At 39.0% G+C, this 19,260-nt stretch overlaps 1 protein-coding gene across 4 annotated transcripts in view; it reads right to left on the bottom strand.

Moving 5' to 3' along the window:
- Sugct (succinyl-CoA:glutarate-CoA transferase) overlaps positions 1-19,260 on the bottom strand; it is an 844,211-nt gene that overhangs the window by 91,444 nt on the left and 733,507 nt on the right. For all 4 annotated transcript variants that reach the window (XR_003834661.2, XM_029468350.2, XM_021180767.3 and 1 more), the window contains exon 13: positions 15,598-15,661. Coding sequence is in view for 3 of the 4 variants with exons in the window: in XM_029468350.2 (XP_029324210.1) it covers positions 15,598-15,661 (64 nt within the window). In the remaining variant the exon portion in view is untranslated. The remainder of the gene's footprint in view (positions 1-15,597; positions 15,662-19,260) is intronic.

Below are 19,260 nucleotides of genomic sequence, written 5' to 3'. Positions count from 1 at the left end.
TCTCCTCTCTAAGGAATGGTTTTAGTGGTGCCAGAAGGAGAGAACAGTATCTAAAAAGCTTCCTGTATTAGTTAGGGTTTTACTGCTGTGAACAGACACTATGACCAAGGCAAGTCTTATAAAAAAACAACATTTAATTGGGACTGGCTTACAGGTTCAGAGGTTCAGTCCATTATCATCAAGGTGGGAGCATGGCAGTATCCAGGCAGGCATGGCGCAGGAGGAGCTGAGAGTTCTATGTCTTCATCCAAAGGCTGCTAGTGGAAGACTGACTTCCAGGCAACTAGGGTGAGGATCTTATACTCATACCCACAGGGACACACCCATTCCAACCAGGTCACACCTATTCCAACAAGGCCACACCTTCAGATGGTGCCACTCCCTGGTCCAAGAATATACAAACCATCACATTCCACTCCCTGGTCCCCATAGACTTGTTAAAAAACATGAGTCTATGGGGGCCATACTTAAACATAGCATAATGCAAAATGCATTTAGTCCAACTTTCAAAGTCCTCATAGTCTATAGCAGTCTCAACAATGTTAAAAGTCCAAAGTTCAAGGACTCTTCTGAGATTCATTCAACTTAATTAACTGTAATCCCCAAAGCAAGGCAGGAAACCAGCTGGGCAAACTCCAAACTCTGCATCTCCATGACTGATGTCAAAGCAGTCTTCAGATCTCCACTCATTTTTCATCTTTGTTGACTGCAACAAACTGCTTTCTCCTGGGCTGGTTCCACTCCCTGTAAGCAGCTTTCCTCAGCATGTATCCCATGGCTCTGGCATCTTTAACATCTTTGAGTCTCCAAGGCAATTTCAATGTTACAGCTTCTTCTTTCAGTGTCTGGTATTCCACTTGATCTTTTAGACTCCTCCTCAGAGCTGGCATCACTTCTCCATCTCTGTCCTCTGTAGCACTCTATGCTCAGGTTGATCCACTCCACTTTGGCTGCTGTTCTTGGTGATCATCCCATGGTATTGACATCTCCAATACACTGGGGTGTTCCACTCCAACTAGGCTTCACCAATAGCCTCTCATAGGCTCTCTTCAGGGTGCCCAGCCTCAAATCCTTTGCATGACCCTGTCAGTCCTGGGCCATCAACTAAAGCTGAGGCTTCACCTTCTCCAATGGGCTTCCCTGGCCTCTCACAGTGCTAAGCCTCAGCTTCTCTCCATGATCCCTTCATTCCTTCTAAGCAGTACCACCTGAGTGACTCTTACACATTACCAAATCCAGCTGCAGCATGAGGTACAACCTTGGGTATCTCTGGAACACAGGTTCTTTGTGCTCCCAGAAAACAATTTCCAGAAGATTTCACCTCAACGATGGTCGTCTCTTCTTAATCACCACTAATTCCTTAGCTCCAGCTAACCAGCATCAATTTTCCCAGTAGTTCCTTCCATTCTTAACTCTAGAGCCAGAGGCACATGGCTGAAGCTGCCGAGTTCTGCTGCTTACAGGAACTAGAACGTGATCCCCTTGTATTATTACATTATTACTAGCTTTATGTTTTCTAAATCCTTCACTGCCTAAGCTTGGCTATCCTGGTTCTTGCTCTGTAGATTGACCTTGAATGTAGAGATCAGCATGCTTGTCTCATGGGATTAAAGGTGTGTACCACCATGCCTGGATCTAATTTAGCTGGGTAGGATCTTGCCCCAAGGTCCCACTCCCTTAATCTTTATCTCCTAGAACACAAGATTTTGCTCCATTTCACTTCCTGGTACTCCTTTAATACTCAAACCATATATTTTATATTTTTCCTTTCTAAGCTTGCTATGCTTGTTCAAACTTCTCTTCATGAGACTTAACCAGAGAACAAAGTCTCTGCTGGGCTTTTTTGAAACTTCTTTTGTCAATGCAATTAATCCAAGTCTCTTCACCTTAGCCTCAGGCAAACTTTTCAGACAAGGGCAAAAAGTAGCCACATTCTTCACCAAAATACCACAAAAACAGTCTTTATGCCACATTCTGAAATTCTTCTCCTTTGAAATCTCTTGGGCCAGGTCAACACAGTTCAAATTACTCCCAGCAACAAAGTCTTCCATATTCCTACTAGGATGACCCATTAAGCCCCATTTAAAGCATTCCACTGCTTTCCAAATCCAAAGTCCCAAAATCCACATTCTTTCAAATAAAAGCATGGTCAGGCCTATCACAGCATTACCCCACTCCTGGTACCAACTTCTGTCTTAGTTAGGGTTTTACTGCTGTGAACAGATACCACGACCAGACCAAGGCAAGTCTTATAAAAAAACAACATTTAATTGGGGCTGGCTTACAGGTTCAGAGGTTCAGTCCATTATCATCAAGGTGGGAGCATGGCAGTATCCAGGCAGGCATGGCGCAGGAGGAGCTGAGAGTTCTATGTCTTCATCCAAAGGCTGCTAGTGGAAGACTGACTTCCAGGCAACTAGGGTGAGGATCTTATACCCACACCCACAGTGACACACCCATTCCAACCAGGCCACACCTATTCCAACAAGGCCACACCTTCAGATGGTGCCACTCCCTGGTCCAAGGATATACAAACCATCACACTTCCCAAAGAGGAAAGCAACCACTAGTCCTACCCAGAGATGATGTCTATGAAGCACAACAACAACCATCATGACAGGATAATCCCAAGCATACAGTAGTGGCGCATATACATTGATAGTAGCCAATAGCTCTCCAATTGGATCTGAGACCCTTTCACTCAACAAGAGAGGAAATCATGCCTACTATTAGAAAGCTAGCCAAATATCTGAGGATAGTGAAGTCATGGATCTTGGAGAAAGGTAGCTTTTCTGCATGTCTTGTGCAACTTGTGAATAGGGTGACATTTTGGGAGGTAGGAGTTGCCCCCCCCCCCACACACACACAGGGACTTCTAGAACATCTTGCTATATAAACTGGTGCAAAGTTGGAGCTAGGCTTGCTGTTGGAATAGCTAGTGGTTTTGTCTTATCCATATAAATATGCCGACCAATGTGAAATGGTTCCTTAAAGTTGGCTCACTCTCAGTCTTCCTGGGACATTCCACAATGCCTCCAACAATGAAATACTCATAAAGGAGGGATCATATATGTTTATGTGAAAATAGACCTGAAGTACATGAGGTAAGAAAAGAAGTAACAAAATCATTAAAGGCCACAAAGAGAAACTATAATCAAATCTGGATAGAGTTTTTGAGATCTGTGTTCCTCTATATCTCAACTTTGAGTGCTTAGGGGCTCAAAGTTAACAGGCCCCAGTCTTGCCAAATAACTCATGTGCGACTTGGTTCAAGCTGCCAGATAAAGCCAGGTCTTGTATTAATCTGAAGTAACTGTAACTCACTTAGTAGTCACCATTGATCAAACACAAAGCAACCACTATACTCTGAGAAATATATACATACATATACATATACACACATACACATATATCATATATATGTGTATGTGTGTATATGTATATGTATGTATATATATGTGTGTGTGTATATATATGTGTGTATATATATATATACACCAAGTCTTTGATGAATATGCAAATGAAATGCCTTCAGGAAGTAGCAGAGTATCACAATCAATGGATGTGGATTCTTTATGAAGTCAGAATTGGCTGCAGAGTATAGCTGTGTGACTGACCTTAGCTACATTATCACATTTCCTTGCAGCTTAGTTTATTATTTTATAAATTAAGACTGTGAGTGACACTCTCAGAGTGTCATCTGTCTGAAAGTTTGATATAAGGCATGTTAGTAAGGAACTGACAGCATGGCTGTGGTCACAAACAATTAGCTAGTTTTATTAGCATCCTTTATGGTACTTGTCCTTATTTTGATGTGTGTTACAAGGCATTTCTTTACATTCATATCCCCACATATAACATACATTCTATAGATTATCACCAAACTTACTCTATACTTTAGTTTATAGGAAAACATGCCCCAAGTCCTGAAGCAAGACTGCCCTGTTACCAGCTCATAAGACTTTACAGCATAATAAGTACTTCTCTCAGATCTTCAAATTTTTCTCCAAACCATCTAAAAATGTGCATCTTTTTTATAGGAAAAAATACTTTGTTGACATAAGAATATAGGAAAAGTATGATCCTGAGTCCTATTTAAATAACTCACCTGGTTTTCCCACACAATGACAGTCAAATCATCCTTACTATTAAATGTCATTTTCCTAATATACTTTAGGATTTCTTCTTGGAGGTTAAAGTCTGTTTCTTCTCATTTGCCACATTAGGGAATTAACTGGGGATTTATAGGCATCCATCATATACCACACTGTCACCGCTACTCAGTCATGCATCTTAATTTCTCCACATATTACCACTTAAATCCTACCCCGTAATCACCTCATCATCTTTGTCACATTGAAAAAGTTGCTTTCCACTTAATCAACTTCATTTTAAGAGCCAGAGCATGAACAACGGTGCAGACTTCTCTTAGTGTGGTGTTATTGAAGCTCAATGAAAAGGACATGTTTTCTCTTCAAGTGATTTCTTTGATTCCATGAGAATGCTTGCTTCTAGTGCAAGAGCATCACCATGTGAGCTGTTTCTGCTCTGCACTCCAGCACTGCCCTACTTCACTGCTAAAGCTTTTTCTTGTTAAATATGGCTCTAGGTGACAGGAGATGACCCCACCCCTCATCACCATGATCTCTAGGACACAAAGATCCCAGAGGTGAGATACAAATTGACCAGTGTGTATGACTGTCCACCCCCCATGGAAGAAAAAAAAAAAACTCTTTAAACAGTCCTCAGAATCCTTGGTCCCTTGAGCTATAAAGTAAGAGAAAATTTAAGCAACAAGTTTGATGTGCTCTTTTTTTTTCTTTGTTAGTACATCCTAGTCATTTTTTTTTCTTTTTTTAAGATTTATTTATTTATTTATTATATGTAAGTACACTGTAGCTGTCTTCAGACACACCAGAAGAGGCTGTCAGATCTCATTACGGGTAGTTGTGAGCCACCATGTGGTTGCTGGGATTTGAACTCAGAACCTTTGGAAGAGCAGTCAGTGCTCCTACCCATTGAGCCATCTCGCCAGCCCCATCCTAGTCATTTTTAAAGAAATAAATAGCAATTACAGATTGTCTCACGTGGCTGCAAAGTATGTATGTTCCCAGTGGTCTGACCTACAAATCACTTCTTCTCGGGCTTCTCAGAAGAGCTCAGAGGTCTCTACTGTCCTTTTTCTTAACTCCTCCATTTCCTTAACTTATGGATTTAAGGAAATGACACTCATTAAATTATTCCCATCTAACAAAAATTCCACATATAAAAAGGGACTGTATTTCTGAGAAAAGGTACAGAAATTAAAATCTACAGACCTTTGTTTAATGTAGATTTCCCAGAGATTTTTGCCAACATGGTTAACTTTGATGAGACAAATATTGCTGATTTTTGCAAAGAACCGAGGGTTACTCCAGGGAACATTTTGGAAATACCGAGCTGTACCATGGTCCAACTCTAATGACTACAGGATCTCTTCTGCTCTCTCTGTGGTGACATCTCTGAAGTATCATTTTATCTGCACAACCTATTCAGAATAACTTTGTGTAGAGCTTCATGGTACAGAGTGTCCACTACATACATTATACACAAGACCTAGTTGAAAAGCGAGTTAGAGTCCAGTTAGGCCTTATAGATCTGGTGGTGAGCCTCAGGCTCTCTTTGGTCGTATGGCTGGTCATCTGATTCACCATTGTCACATGTACCCTTACGCTGTGCTGCCTATCAGCTAGCTCTTGGCACTAGCAAATACCAGATAAACATCTCTTAAACAAAGAAATTATGTTTTGTCATTGTTCTTAGAAAAGCATGCATGCTTATTTTAAGAGCTGAAAAAACTAACAATGTATCTAATTTCATTTTTCTTAAGACTCTGCTACAGTAGGTATTATTTATAGTTCAGGAATGTTCAATAATGTATTTCTACTTCTTATATATTCTGAGTCCTTGGCATATATACCTTTTTTAAACTATTACAGTGTCAACAAGATATTAAGAAGGATTCCACTGAGATGGATTAAGTGGGCTTGATTATTTTCAAATGTATCTTATAACGCTAAATTTTCTTCCAAGGTTTTCTGAGCTCTAACAGTGTCTTGTACACCATGCATTAATTTTTTGTTGTGCACAGCCCTGGTGCTGTTTGCATTTTGATGCTAATAGTGCTTCCCCAGAGGGGCTGCCTGGGACTAGGAGTGAATCACATACTCAGGTGACTTCGTGTGAGTGAACCTTCTCTCCATTTTAACTTGTAAAATAAAGGCTAGAGCTGGTGGATAGAGGAAGAGTGAGGAGAGGGAGGAGAGAGAGGAAGAATGAAGAGGAGGAGGTGGAAAGAAAATGGAGCAGAAGCACACAGCCTGGAGAAACCGAAAGTTACAAGGGATCTCATAGCTGGAGAATAGAGTAGTGTAGCAGTAGAGCTGCCCAATGTAGGCAAGCAGCTTGTATTCACATTACTTGAGTTGTGTTTTCATTGCCTGGGTTTATTTGGGTTGGGGATTTACTGCACAACTTTACAGCATATATATATCTCAGATGCAGTCTACCCTGTCTTAATGTTATACCATACATGTATAGTAATGAAGTCTATACAGTCTTAAATGCATTCTATACATGTATAATACATATAGTCTACCCTGCCTTAATTTTATATTATACATGTATAGCACATGCAATCTACCCTGTCTTAAACGCACATCATATATGTATAACATATGCAGTCTAAGATATATATGTACACATGTAGACTTCTCTGTCATAAATGCACACCATAGATGTATAACACATGCAGTCTACCCTGTCTTAAATTTACACCATACCTGTATAACACATGCATATATAAAAGTAGAATCTAGCCAATAACTTCTTGTGATACTTGAAAATTTCATTTTACTCATATTTTCTTGTAGGTAAATTTATGTTTATGACATAACATTTAATGAGTACTTCAAGGTCACAGTCCTGTGGCCTGATTATACTAATATCATTGTGCAATATTTGCTGTAGCCATTTTTGCTATCTCTCATCTTCCTACACTCAGGGTCAGTGCTTACTACACACTAACTCTGCTCACCCCTTCCCACTCTTTGATGAACACCATTCTGCTTCCTACCGGGTTTACTTTGAAAATGTTGAATCCTTCAATAATTGTCAACTAATTTATCTGTACTCTTGTTCTGTCTACACTATCAAACATATGTTTGAAGGGAAAAATCATCTTTAACTTTCTTATGCCGATAAAGCATTCTTTATGATTTAATTAATGTTTCTCAAAGGAAATCAAGGCCTGAGTGTAAAGCAAAACCAGCCCCATGTAAGGAAGTGGAAACTTGCCACACAGCCCCAGGACTAGAAGCAGGCCACTGGAAAGACACAAATGATGGGGTAAGGCTGGATAGTGGTGTTAACATGGTCGGTCTTTTGATGACTGAAATCCATATAGAGATCACAAACATTTTTCATTCTTCTCCTTTACAAACTGCATTTCTGTTAATGTGTGAAAAGAAGGCAACCAGAGAGAATGTAAGCCACATGTTTTGGTGCATTTACACTTCTGTGCTCTTGAGAATATCAAAGTCGCCTAACAGGATATTTTCTGGAGAAGAAAAAAATAAATAAATAAAAACCTAGTAAAACACAAACAATCCCCAAAGGAGATGTGCTCAATGTAAGCTTCAATTCATGAAATCTAAACAGTATTAATCTTATATTACCTATAAGCTAAAATAAAATAAAGTTTATTATACATTTAGTTACTTTTAAATGGAGGCTAAATCCAAAAATCTATATATTAGGCTCAACTTTCCTTTCTGAACAGAAAGAATATGTTTAGTGACAGGTGTTGGGTCAAATTACTCAACTAATATTTGCTCAGTGCAGCAACACTCAGCAAGTCTCACTTTCTCCACCTACAAAATGGACATGAAAAGGGCATGTACTGAATTATCCTAGAGATATAACAGATCATAGCCATAAGTGCTCAGACAGCATATAAAGAGAACTCCCTAGCAAATGTTTGCTCACATGTATACCTTCATATCTGAATACTCCACACCATCAATGACATTAAACCTACTCATAAAATAAAATTTTATGAAATATAGAGAAATACATTTTCCTTTTATATTGAAGAATGAGAAATACTAGTGATATTAAAAGCAATCAAAGGTAAAATGACATTAACCCAAAGATCCAGCAACTAAGAGGACGCAGATTCAACCTGGTAGAGTTTCTCTGTGGGCTGGCTCTTCTTTGATTCTCTGGAGATGCAGACAGCATGGAGGACTGTGTCTTCACATTTGAAAATGTATTAACTGACATTATTTCTTAATTTTTAGTTTAATCAAAATTAGGATGTTGCTTATCTGTTCTTGAAAGTCACAGCTTTTAAAAATAATTAAGGGTTTATCTTAGGATAACTTTTTAAAGGGTAAGATTAGTAGGCTTCCCACTATGCCAGGAACACAGCCCCCTGTCACTTATGTAACGTCCAGGTGAAGGAGAACCTGGGGGAGCCTTCTAAGGCCTCCTTGTCCTCCCCCTCTACATGATGTCTTAATCATCCTCAAAACCTGAGCCCAGAAACACACTGGCTGCTAAGTCTACTGCCAGATAAAGTCATGACAACGTGCAGACATGACTTCATTAAAGCAGATATGTAACAAACACGGAGAAGACAGCAATAGCTCAAGCTGAGTAGATAAGTTTGGAGGCCCACAGACCCAGCTCCATGCCAAAACCTCCTTAAGGTTTGGGGTGATGTGGCAAGTGGGATACTGCCTATGACTCATTGGTTAATTCCTGGGGTTTTAATTTAACCCCTTAATGCCTACTTCTAGCTCTACCAACATCTTTTTGATATTAACACAATGTTGTCTGCTGAATCATAATCCAACTATCATCTTTTATTTTTTTTAATTTAGTTTAAAACTGTATTCATCTATATTTTAGAAGACAGAGGTTTGTCTTTTCTAGCTGATTCTGAACTTGCTATATAGCCTAGGCTGGCCTTATACTCACAATTCTACCTCAGCCTGTTGACAGCTGGGTTTACAGATGTTTGCCACCCATTTAGCTTATATGGTACTTTTAAATGAAAAGCAGGCTTTCTCCAATAACATTTTCTTTGACTAAGTCTTCATTACAGGAATGCATCTTAACCTAGTAAAGATTTATGGGAGAGTAAATAATTTTGCTTTGGAATTCAGGCAAATACTCATTTCTTTGTGTGCCAGTGTCTCTTCTTGGTGAGATAGCAGTAAGTAGAGCCACTCTCTCTTTAATGAGGACTAAACTGGTACCACCATCCCCATCCATCCAAGAACAAATACAGTGATGAAATCAAACAGCTCGTCTATGGGGAAGTCACCTAGAAGCCAAGGAAATATAACTTCTTGATTACCTACTTAAAGTCCTTAACATGGAAGTAGGAACTGGAAGATGGTTTAAAATCTACTACTTTTTATTAATTTATATATTTTATTGTTTCTCCAATGTTTGAATGCTCAACTTCATTTAATTTACAACAAAGACGCACTAGAAAATACATACATCTAATCCAGAATGAGACCTCTTTGGGTAGTAAATGAAAATTAGATCCAGCTTACATGCCAAGAATTGAAGAGCCAATACTAAAACATGGTTTACGGGCCCTCTAAGACAAAAGTGAATATTTTCCAGTCACTATGGCCTCCAGCCTTCTTGTGTCATTATTTCAGTTTTGTTTCGATTTCTATGTTAAGCTCAGCACTTGGGTATTTGATCAGGTTACTTTTGGCATACTCCTAACATGGGAAGAGTTGAAGAAATATTGAAGAATCTATATGTCCAATTGAAAGTTCACCCAAGAAAATTACAGTATCTTTTACTTTCCCTTTGAAAGGGTCCTCTGAGAGGCTTCTGTCTTAGGAAGAAACCTCTTGCATCAGATTCATATTGGATTTCTTGTGAAGACAAATATATTGCACTTCATAGAGGAGTAATGACAGAAACCCTGGTTTCTCCTTTTCCTCTTGCCAGGTAAGATCTGCAACAGCTTTCCCAATTGTTGTCAGTTAGTCTAAAAATTTAGCTATACTTTGATTTCAGAAACATCTACTTTCATATCTAAAGGGAAGGAAGAAAGATGAAAGTAACGAGGCAAGGTGGAAGAGTCCACGGCTCAGGAATGTCTGCCCACAGACCAGGCTAGGTAGCCACTGTGTTTACACAGTGCCCTAACCTTCAGACGATCTCATTGGTCAAACTTCCAAAACGGTTTCCAAGGCTGTTTACTTAAAATTTTATGTGGAATAAACTTGGTATACATCATCTTTAGAAGTTTTTTTTTTTTTTATCATAATAGCTTTTAAAATTAACTTGCTTCAGGCAGTGCTGATGTGATTTTTCCCTCCTAAGTTGACACAGAGATGTTCTGTGTCAAGACCAGAAGGGTGTTTTAGAGCATCTTTCATGAAAAGTCTAGCAAGTAATTCAAATTTTAAAAAAATCGCTAAAGTTTAAAATGTTTTCAATAGTTTGGCTCAAGCTACACATGTTCAAATTGATGACTTCCCGTACTTTATCCAATGTCCGCTGATTGAAATTGGTAAGTCCTAAGGATGAAGATTAGAATGCTGTGGAGAGAAATGTAAGGCTTCCCATTATTTAAAATAATGTGGAGCTCTTTTTGGAAAACACAGATCAGAGACAAGCATGCAGAGTAATTCACTTTAGAATCCTTTCACATGCATAGAAGACTGTGTCCCCACAGGGCACTGACACAATCACCAGTGAACACTTCCCAGAAGTTCCTGGAGTCAAATGAGCACAGTGTATTTTCATGGGTACAAATTTGAAAGGTTACAGTGAACAACTTTAGAGCTACACAGCCAAGTCTACTGCAGTGACAGACTTTGAAGTTCAGGGCACAGTACCAAGGCCATTTTGGCACCTCCACGGAATACGGAAGGACAGCAGGATCTGCTCTGGCTAGTAGGCCAATGGCCAGTGGCACTGTAAGATGCAGTGAGCGGTTCAGTGAGAATTGACAGATTTTGTGATAATTTATGCAAGCTCTTTCCATTATTGTGACAGTCAGTTAGTGTTTATATCATCTGTCTCATTGTAGAACTTCTGCTGGGACTTGAATATGTCTTTATTTTCTATATTTAATAAGCACACATTTTTATTAATTTCACAGTTAAAAACTCAGGACAGCTGGACTGAAACATGCAGATACTTACAGCCAACCATTAGACTGAGGTCCTGGACCGCTATGGAAGAGTTAGGGGTAGGATTGAATGAGCTGAAAGGGATGGCAACCCCAGAGGAAGAACAACAGTGTCAACTAACCTGGATCCCTGGGAGCTTCCAGAGCCTAAGCCACCAACCAAAGAGCATACTTGGGCTGGTCTAAGGTCACTAGCACATATGTAGCAGAAGACTGCCTTGCCTAACTTCAGTGGGAGAGGATGTGCCTAAACCTGTACCGATTTGATGCACCAGGGAAGGGGGAAGGGGGGCAGTGGGTAGCACCCTCTCAGAGACAAAGGGAAGGGGAGAGGGAATAGGATGAAGAACTCTGAGAGAAGGGACCTGGAGGGCAACAACATTTGGAGTATATATAAATAAAATAATTAATTTAAATTTAAGAACAAACAAACAAACCAAAACAAAAAACAAAAAACCTCAGGACACCATAGGTTTTGGTAGAAACAGAAATCATTCCTAAAATTAATCCACGATATCATCTGCTCTGGTGGGGCTGGCGTTTCTGTCCATGCTCCAGTTCCGAGACAAGCTTTCAGATATTATGCAGAAGAGACCGAGAGACACTGCTCTAGATGACTCTGAAACCTCTGATTTGGTCTTAACTTCATCATGAGTTGTCTAAGACCTCATTCATCTGACATCTAGATCACTCTCCAGAGTGACTTCAAGCCATTTCTTCCCATTTTCTCAATTCTAGCACATTTTCATAGTGTGCCACGCTACAGTCTCTAAATACTGATTTGAACCACACCCCTCACAGGAACTGTCTTCACTCTGTAGACTTCAGCCTCTCGTTTTCCATGGAAACACTCATCCTCCTTTTCCACATTTATTGTCCCCTCCCTGCCTTTCCCACAAACTAGAAGCTCTGTGAGCAACTAACTCTACCTAGCATCTTTGAATAGTGAAGAGAATGCAAATTTTAGTTAATCTGTGTAGAGAAGGTTAAGTATTTTGCATTGGCTAAGCAGGACTTTGAGGTGTGTTCTGTTGGTACATAGGTAGGAGCTCTTTAGCTGAGAGACTGCCATGTAGATTTCACATCGAAAATAAGAATCTGAAGATGCTGCACAAGAATGGTCATAGACCAGATGTGACTCACATTGTAACCTCAGCACCTCTGAGAGAAAGGGAGGATGAACACTGCAGATGTAAAGCCAGCCTGGGCAACATACTGAGTTCCAGGTCAGCTACAACTGCATAGTGAAACTCTGTCTCTGAAAACCAGCATATTCTTTTTCAGGATATATGTTACCAGTAATAATATAAGACCCCAAGTATGCAACATATGGAAATTCAGCACATATCATTATTCATGAATAACAAAGAAAATATAGATGGGTTTGTTAATAGTAACAATTTAGCTATAAATACAAATATGTATTTATACTTATACTTAGATACAAAACTATACAAATTTAGAAAATTCAAATGTCTCTATTACATAACCAAAAATTAATTAATGAGCCTGAAGTTTGATAACTTTCATATTGATAAATTTATAGAAAGATATCCTGTCATTAAGATAGACATTCCAAAAGTATACATGAACTGTATAGAAATTAAGAAGAAATAATCTACCAGGGGTAAAACCAGAAATGAGATAGTGTAGGAGAGCTGAAAACTTCATTGTAAATTGACTTTTTGGCTCCAGTTATTTGTTCAGCAATAAGCTCATCTCTCCACCAGGAAGTCTTCTCAAAGGCCTGCCCTATGAAAACAACTTAAAATCACCTTAGTCAATGACAAACAGTCAGGTTTGCTGGTTCGATGTTAATACTTAAGTGACAGTATAGATTTGGTGTTTCTTCTAATTCTTCAGCCACTTGTCATGGGACATAATAGATACACAGAGCAGAACTGAGATCAGCATGCTGTGAGAAATCAAGCCAGCCATCGTGTATACTCAGAAATAAAGGCACCCATTGGAGCAAAGCCTGTGTCTACGTTTCCCATCTGATCACACAGATGCAATAAAGGAACACAGAAAGAGACTAAGGTTTTGTGTTCTTTGTTACACACATTATTGTGACCATGACTACTTGATACATTCCCAGACTAAACTGAGCAATGGAAATAGTCTCCCTTTCCCTAAATTAAAAGAATCTCTTTCTTGAGATTGAGCCTTTATTCTTTTTATACAAAACCCAGCAAATTTCACATCTAACAGACGAGTAAAGTGGCTCTCCAGTGAGATTCTCCTACATTCTCCACTGGGTTCTATTTTCCTTCAGGGTCTGGCTAACAACTCTATTGTTTTAAAATGAAGACTGTTTCTTCTCATTTATGGGGATGCAAATGACTCTATGATCTCATCTGTAAAATATGGAGTCAACTTAGATCAGTAGTTCAGAACTCTGTTTTGGGGTCTCTTGTGAAACTGTCCAATGGGCATGGGGTGACTATTTTTGCTTGAACTGCCAGCAACTGTGAACATTAATTCCCATGATCCAATCCACATAAAACTGGGCCCATTGGTTTTCAGTTATGGAGAACAGAGAAACTCAAGTGCCACCCCAAGGATTTATAACCATTGTTAAGGGAAAGGGGCTCATGAACTGCCCCTTTCCCAAATACTTATGTGATTAACAGTTGCCAGAGGAGACAAATGTTTTTCCTCAGTGGTATAACTACCTCTAAGTAGCCATCTCTCCATAAGGAATCCATTACCATGTTCCTGTTAGTAACCCCATTATACTGACTAATTTACAAAGTTATACTTGAGTAGATCATTTCTATGTTTCTGTTATTTGTGCCTTGTCTGGGACAAGAAGACCTTTGTCCAAGTCCTCCCACAACAAGTCCGCATCTGTAAGGAAGGGGATTGGAGAATGCTAGCATGTGGAGGGGCAAAGCAGGAGAGCTAAGGGCCTGGTTGGACTCTTCATCTAGCAACCAGCAATATCCTTTGATCTGTTGAAAATATAGAGACTTTGTAATTTAAAAAAAATCACTTTCACTGTTAAAAAAATTAGAAACTGAGCAAAATAGTTTTCAGGTCTTCTCATCCTAAAAGTATTGCAATGGCTGTTTTGGTTCTAACACATTTAAGAGACGATTGCATCCGCACGTGTAATAAGATCTTAACTTGGGACTTCAAGTCTAAAGTGTGCTGCTCTGCTCTCTCGGTGGAGATTAGGGCAAGTCTGAGTTGGTGGCGGCTCAAGCCTCTGCCTGTGCCCTTAGTGTGTTTTCCAGCCAAATGGTCTTTTCTAACCTTTAAGCACACCCAGATCTTTCTTATATCAGGTTTCAAACGTTGCCTTTTTTTCTTCAAAGCCAACTTTATTTTTTCTTCAACTTTAGTTTATGAAGCAGCCTACCAAATAAGTGTTCCTCAGTCCCCCAAACTACAGAAGCACCTGCGTACTTGTCAGTCTCTAGGACAGCACACTTTACTTCCCTTTATTTCGGGACTTTCAGAAGCATAGTTCATAGTGTTTGACATACTAATAAGTACAAGGTCTGTGTGTGGACTCCAAAACAATACCAGACGTTCACCCTATGCTCATTGTATGGGTGAATGATACACAACTTCATCAACATTTTCTTCAAGATCTTTCTAAATGCCATGTTAACATGTATAGCCTGTGATTGTGTGACTCCCTCATTAACCTTCCTTCTCCACACACAGCCCTTCGTACACCCTTCACATCCACATCCTCTCAATTTGCTTCTATTCCTCATGTTTCCCTCTGGATACATGTTTCTGGTCATCAATGGTCATTATCTGAGCAGCTTCAGGAAATCTTATCAGGTTGCTTTTGAAACTGAAAAATAGAGGATGCTCCTGGCTATCACAAAGATCCCTCTGGAAATGAAAATGGCATTTTTGCCTAAGCAATAGACTTTGTTGAGCTTATCTGGTATGAGTCAACATTTGAAAACCACAGTTTATTAGCACTTAATTTTTTGACCTGGAAAGTCAAGATCTGTACATTGGAACACGGTTCTGATAGATGGCCACTCCCACATTCCTGTTCTTCCTTCACAGGAACCACAAAATATTTCTGGTCTATAACATATCTATTATTATTATTTGTCTATTGATAATTACATAATTTACTTTCAAGTGCCCATAACTGCATAATATGCAATAAGGAAACATGCACACTTTTGTCACTGAGACATTTTAACATTCTTTAGTGAAAAGACACATAGCCTGTAGTCTCAGCATGCATTCTTACAGGTAGGTATGATCATAGGATTTCCCTTTTATACAAATTATACATTTGAGTTGTTTTTCAATAAGTTCTTTAAGGAGCTTTCAGACCCCTGTGGTAGGAAGCCTATGTACAGTTGATGAATGAAGGTGTTAAGTAAAATAGCGAAAAAAATTCAAACCTGGGACTGAAATCTTCCCCACAGTTGGATGATTCATCTCCATAACAAGGCCATTGTGCAATACCTGAAAACAGAAAACCAGAAACATAGTTTATGGAAGTAAACTATATTCAATCTCAAGATATAGAGACAGCCATCTATTTAGTCAACATTGAAGAAAGATATTACAAAACAGAGATCTTTAAACTTTCCCTTGAAAATTATCTCTTATTGTCATAAATACTAATTGAAGCCAAAAGTGGCTAAGAGACTCATGGACTGTAAAAGTACAATTAAACAAAATCTTCTCATACTTAAAATATTAACCTACTTTAAATATCATTTTTTTGTCTTCCTTCTTTCATCTAAGTGTCCTGCACTAATGTCAAAGGTCACCTTATCTTTTGTGTTAAATAATGGCAGGATCTGAACAAAGTCAATTGCAGGAGGGAAGCTAGGACCTGCACCAGAGAAGGCCATGGGAGATATACATGCACTCCTGTCCATCCGTTCAGTGGAATTAGGAAGTCATTTCAATGTGAAAAGTGAGTCTGTGTCCAAGAGGCAAGTCACAGCTGGAGGTGTAAGATACAAGACTATTAAGATAATCACACGAGTATAGTCAATTGATAAAGAGTCTAGGAAAGACCCAGGTTAGGGAATTGAGCATGGAGGTTTGCCCAGTGATATTTTCTATGATGAAAAGACTTTACAGGTTCTCAAGAATAGGGTTCTGATGAGGGAACACAAAAAGAGCCAAACACTTCATGCTAGAATGCTGAGTAGGTTCTTCTGTGCTGAGACCTAGATCGTCTTTTCAGTGTTCCCTTAGGGAAAAAAGTAAGCATAGCTTGGGATATGACCTAAGACCATAGGTCAGTTACTACTACAGTATCTCACCAGGAGCATATGCCTGATATACCTGAGTGCTTTGGTATTTGACTACATAGCCTGGAAATGGGGGCTAAATTCTTGTTATTGTTCAAAAATCTAAAGTCTGCTATATATAATCAATATATATATAATCTGCTTTACCTATTATTAAGAGTAGGCCATGATGGCTTGAGGCCAGACTCTGCAATGTAAAAGTTGGGTTACTAAAAGACAAAACATTTATTTTAAACAACTAGAAGAATACAAAATGGGAGATTGCATCTTTAGCAACTAAATTGTAAACTGTGTTTCCTTACCTGACCTCTCTTTCTATCCTGTACTTGATAGAAGCATTTCAGTGGTGCAACACACTTAAGGACTTTGAGTTCAGACCAGAACAACAGTGATAATGGTTCTAGAGCATTTTGAGATTCAGATTTAGTGAACCACATTGTTGCCATAATGTATTTATAAAAGGTGAGGGTATGTGGAATAAGAGCCAATAAAAACATATTCTTCCATGAAAAAAAAAACCCTATGGAGAGATAGGACTGGTATCTACTTCTAATAAGCATTTGGGTTACACTATGACATAAGTCATCATTAAGATGACTTCATGGGTAGCCTTTTAAGATTGAATGTCTGACTCTGCTGTGCTCAAGTATTCTGGTATCCAATAAGGTTGTGTGAGGAATAGCCACTGTTTCAGAGAGTAACTCTCTAGCAAGAATTCAACCCCCATCATTCAGGCCAATGCTACACCATATGGAAAGCCTTGCTAGCAATGCCTTGCTTTTCTTTTGGCATTACCAGGTTTGTACACACGAGCTGGCCAGAGAAAACCCTTGCCAGTGTTAGAACTGTGCTATAATTTAATTCTGGTGTGGCTCATTCTCAGCATCCACCCAGCACAGCCTCCTTCTCTGTGGGGGTGGGGGCTAAATGCCAGCCGGAGGTGCTAAATCTCAGTTCTGCTGAGGACAGGAACAAAAATACCAAGCTAAATTTCACTTGAAACAATTATCCGCACACTGAATCATTCTTCTCTTCTCGTATCTCTGTTGCCCTCCTGACTACCTCTTTGTAATAGCGCTGCAGTGCTACTCACAAAAGACAAAAGTGAGTGTTCTTAGCTAAATATAACTTAACTGATAGCATTGAAATTAATTAACGCTGAATTTTAATCACGTAGCAAATGTTAAGTGTCAAACGTGAAAGGGTAGTTGGTAAAGGTCAAGGGACATGTGTCAAAGTTTTGTGAAGCAAAAGCTAGAGGCAGTTGATTGAAATATTTCACAGAAGCAGCATTAGGGATCACACTTCTTTTACCTCTAACTTGACTGCTATCTGCACGTAGTAGTTCCTAGTTGAGACATTTACCAGATCAATACTTAGCTTTAAGCAAAAATACAAATTTGTCTGATGTTTGGCATGAGAAACTGACCTGCCATTTCTCATTGTCGTTTGCTGTGACATCTGGACAATGAAGCAAATCAGCAGGACTGAGCTTTGATCCATACAAAAAGCTGGCTTGACTGCATCTCTTGGCAGACACTCTCCTTTTAGTGTACAGTATGGAACTGGTAAGATTCCATAGGCTTTTATCTTGGCCCAGGTCTTATGGTCCCAGAGACAGTACTGTCCCTGGAAAAAACTGCTCAATGACCTAGAATCTTAGGTAATTCTCCAGTATTGTTTGTGGAGCTTTTCCCAACATCGTTTTCAAATAGTTCTGAAGTCAGAAGACTATCTTAACATATATCTCACCCAGGACCTCCAGTGTGTTGTCTCATCAAGGTTTCATTGGAAATTAAGGCATGCCTCCTGCCAGCTCTTCTCAAACATTTCCTTGGAAAGGGTTAGTAAATGGCTCACCTTCCTTCTCTCATCTAGCCAAGACTCCAGTGTCTAAAATTTTAATAAAAATATTAAATAAATATTTTCTGTATTATGGCTACCAAAAATGGACCAGAGAATCTTCAGAGACATAATATAGTTTTTTTTTAAGTATATATATTGGGGCAGGGGGTACACCTGAGAGTTGATATCCATGAAGGCCAGAAGAAATAGAATCACATCCCTTGGAGCTGGAGTAACAAGCAGGTATCAGTATCCTGATGGGGATATTAGGAAGCAAGCTTGGGACCTCAGGGAGCAGTTCACTTTTAACCAGAGCCTCCTTGCCAGACCCCTTCAGGGACTTTAAACCATAATTTTCCTTTATGTGGATTTCTTGACTCTAATTTCATTCTTTCTGATCATTCGGAGTCTTCTTATTTCATATTAAATTATTTCAAAATAAATAACTTCCCTGGAACTCTTATGTGAGTTTTGTCCTTTGGCAATGTTTTAGATTAGACTGTTTTCACCCCCATTTAATACTTTTTTCTTCCCAGACCTTTCATTGTTTGGGGGGACCTCTAAATTTCATTTCTTCTTGATGTTTCAAAAGCCTATTCTTGCCAAGAATAGAATTTCAGATAGTGCACTAACCTCTTTAGCAAAGTATCAGGCCTATTTAAAATAAGGACTCTCTTTCTTTCTCAGGGGTTTTACAGAGTGACAGCCTAATGATAGTCAAATGGTAATGTATTAATGATGGGGTGATAAATGTATACCTTAGAGTGATGTGAGCAATGCAAGTCTAAAGAAAAGTAAGTCTTTTTATAAAGTACTATGGAAGAAAAAGAAAAATATCTGTAATGTAGCACTAGAAAAACAAACAAAAAAAGCACAAAATTTAAAAACTGATACCCTCAGCTGTCCCTGTGGGCACAGGCCTGTAATCCAAGCTGCTTGAGATACGGAGGC

This window comes from Mus caroli, unplaced genomic scaffold, assembly GCF_978045245.1.
Source record: "Mus caroli unplaced genomic scaffold, Mus_caroli_1 scaffold_15, whole genome shotgun sequence".
NCBI lineage: Eukaryota > Metazoa > Chordata > Mammalia > Rodentia > Muridae > Mus > Mus caroli.
Note: the sequence above shows the minus strand (reverse complement) of the source record. Positions and strands in the feature narration are given on the sequence as shown.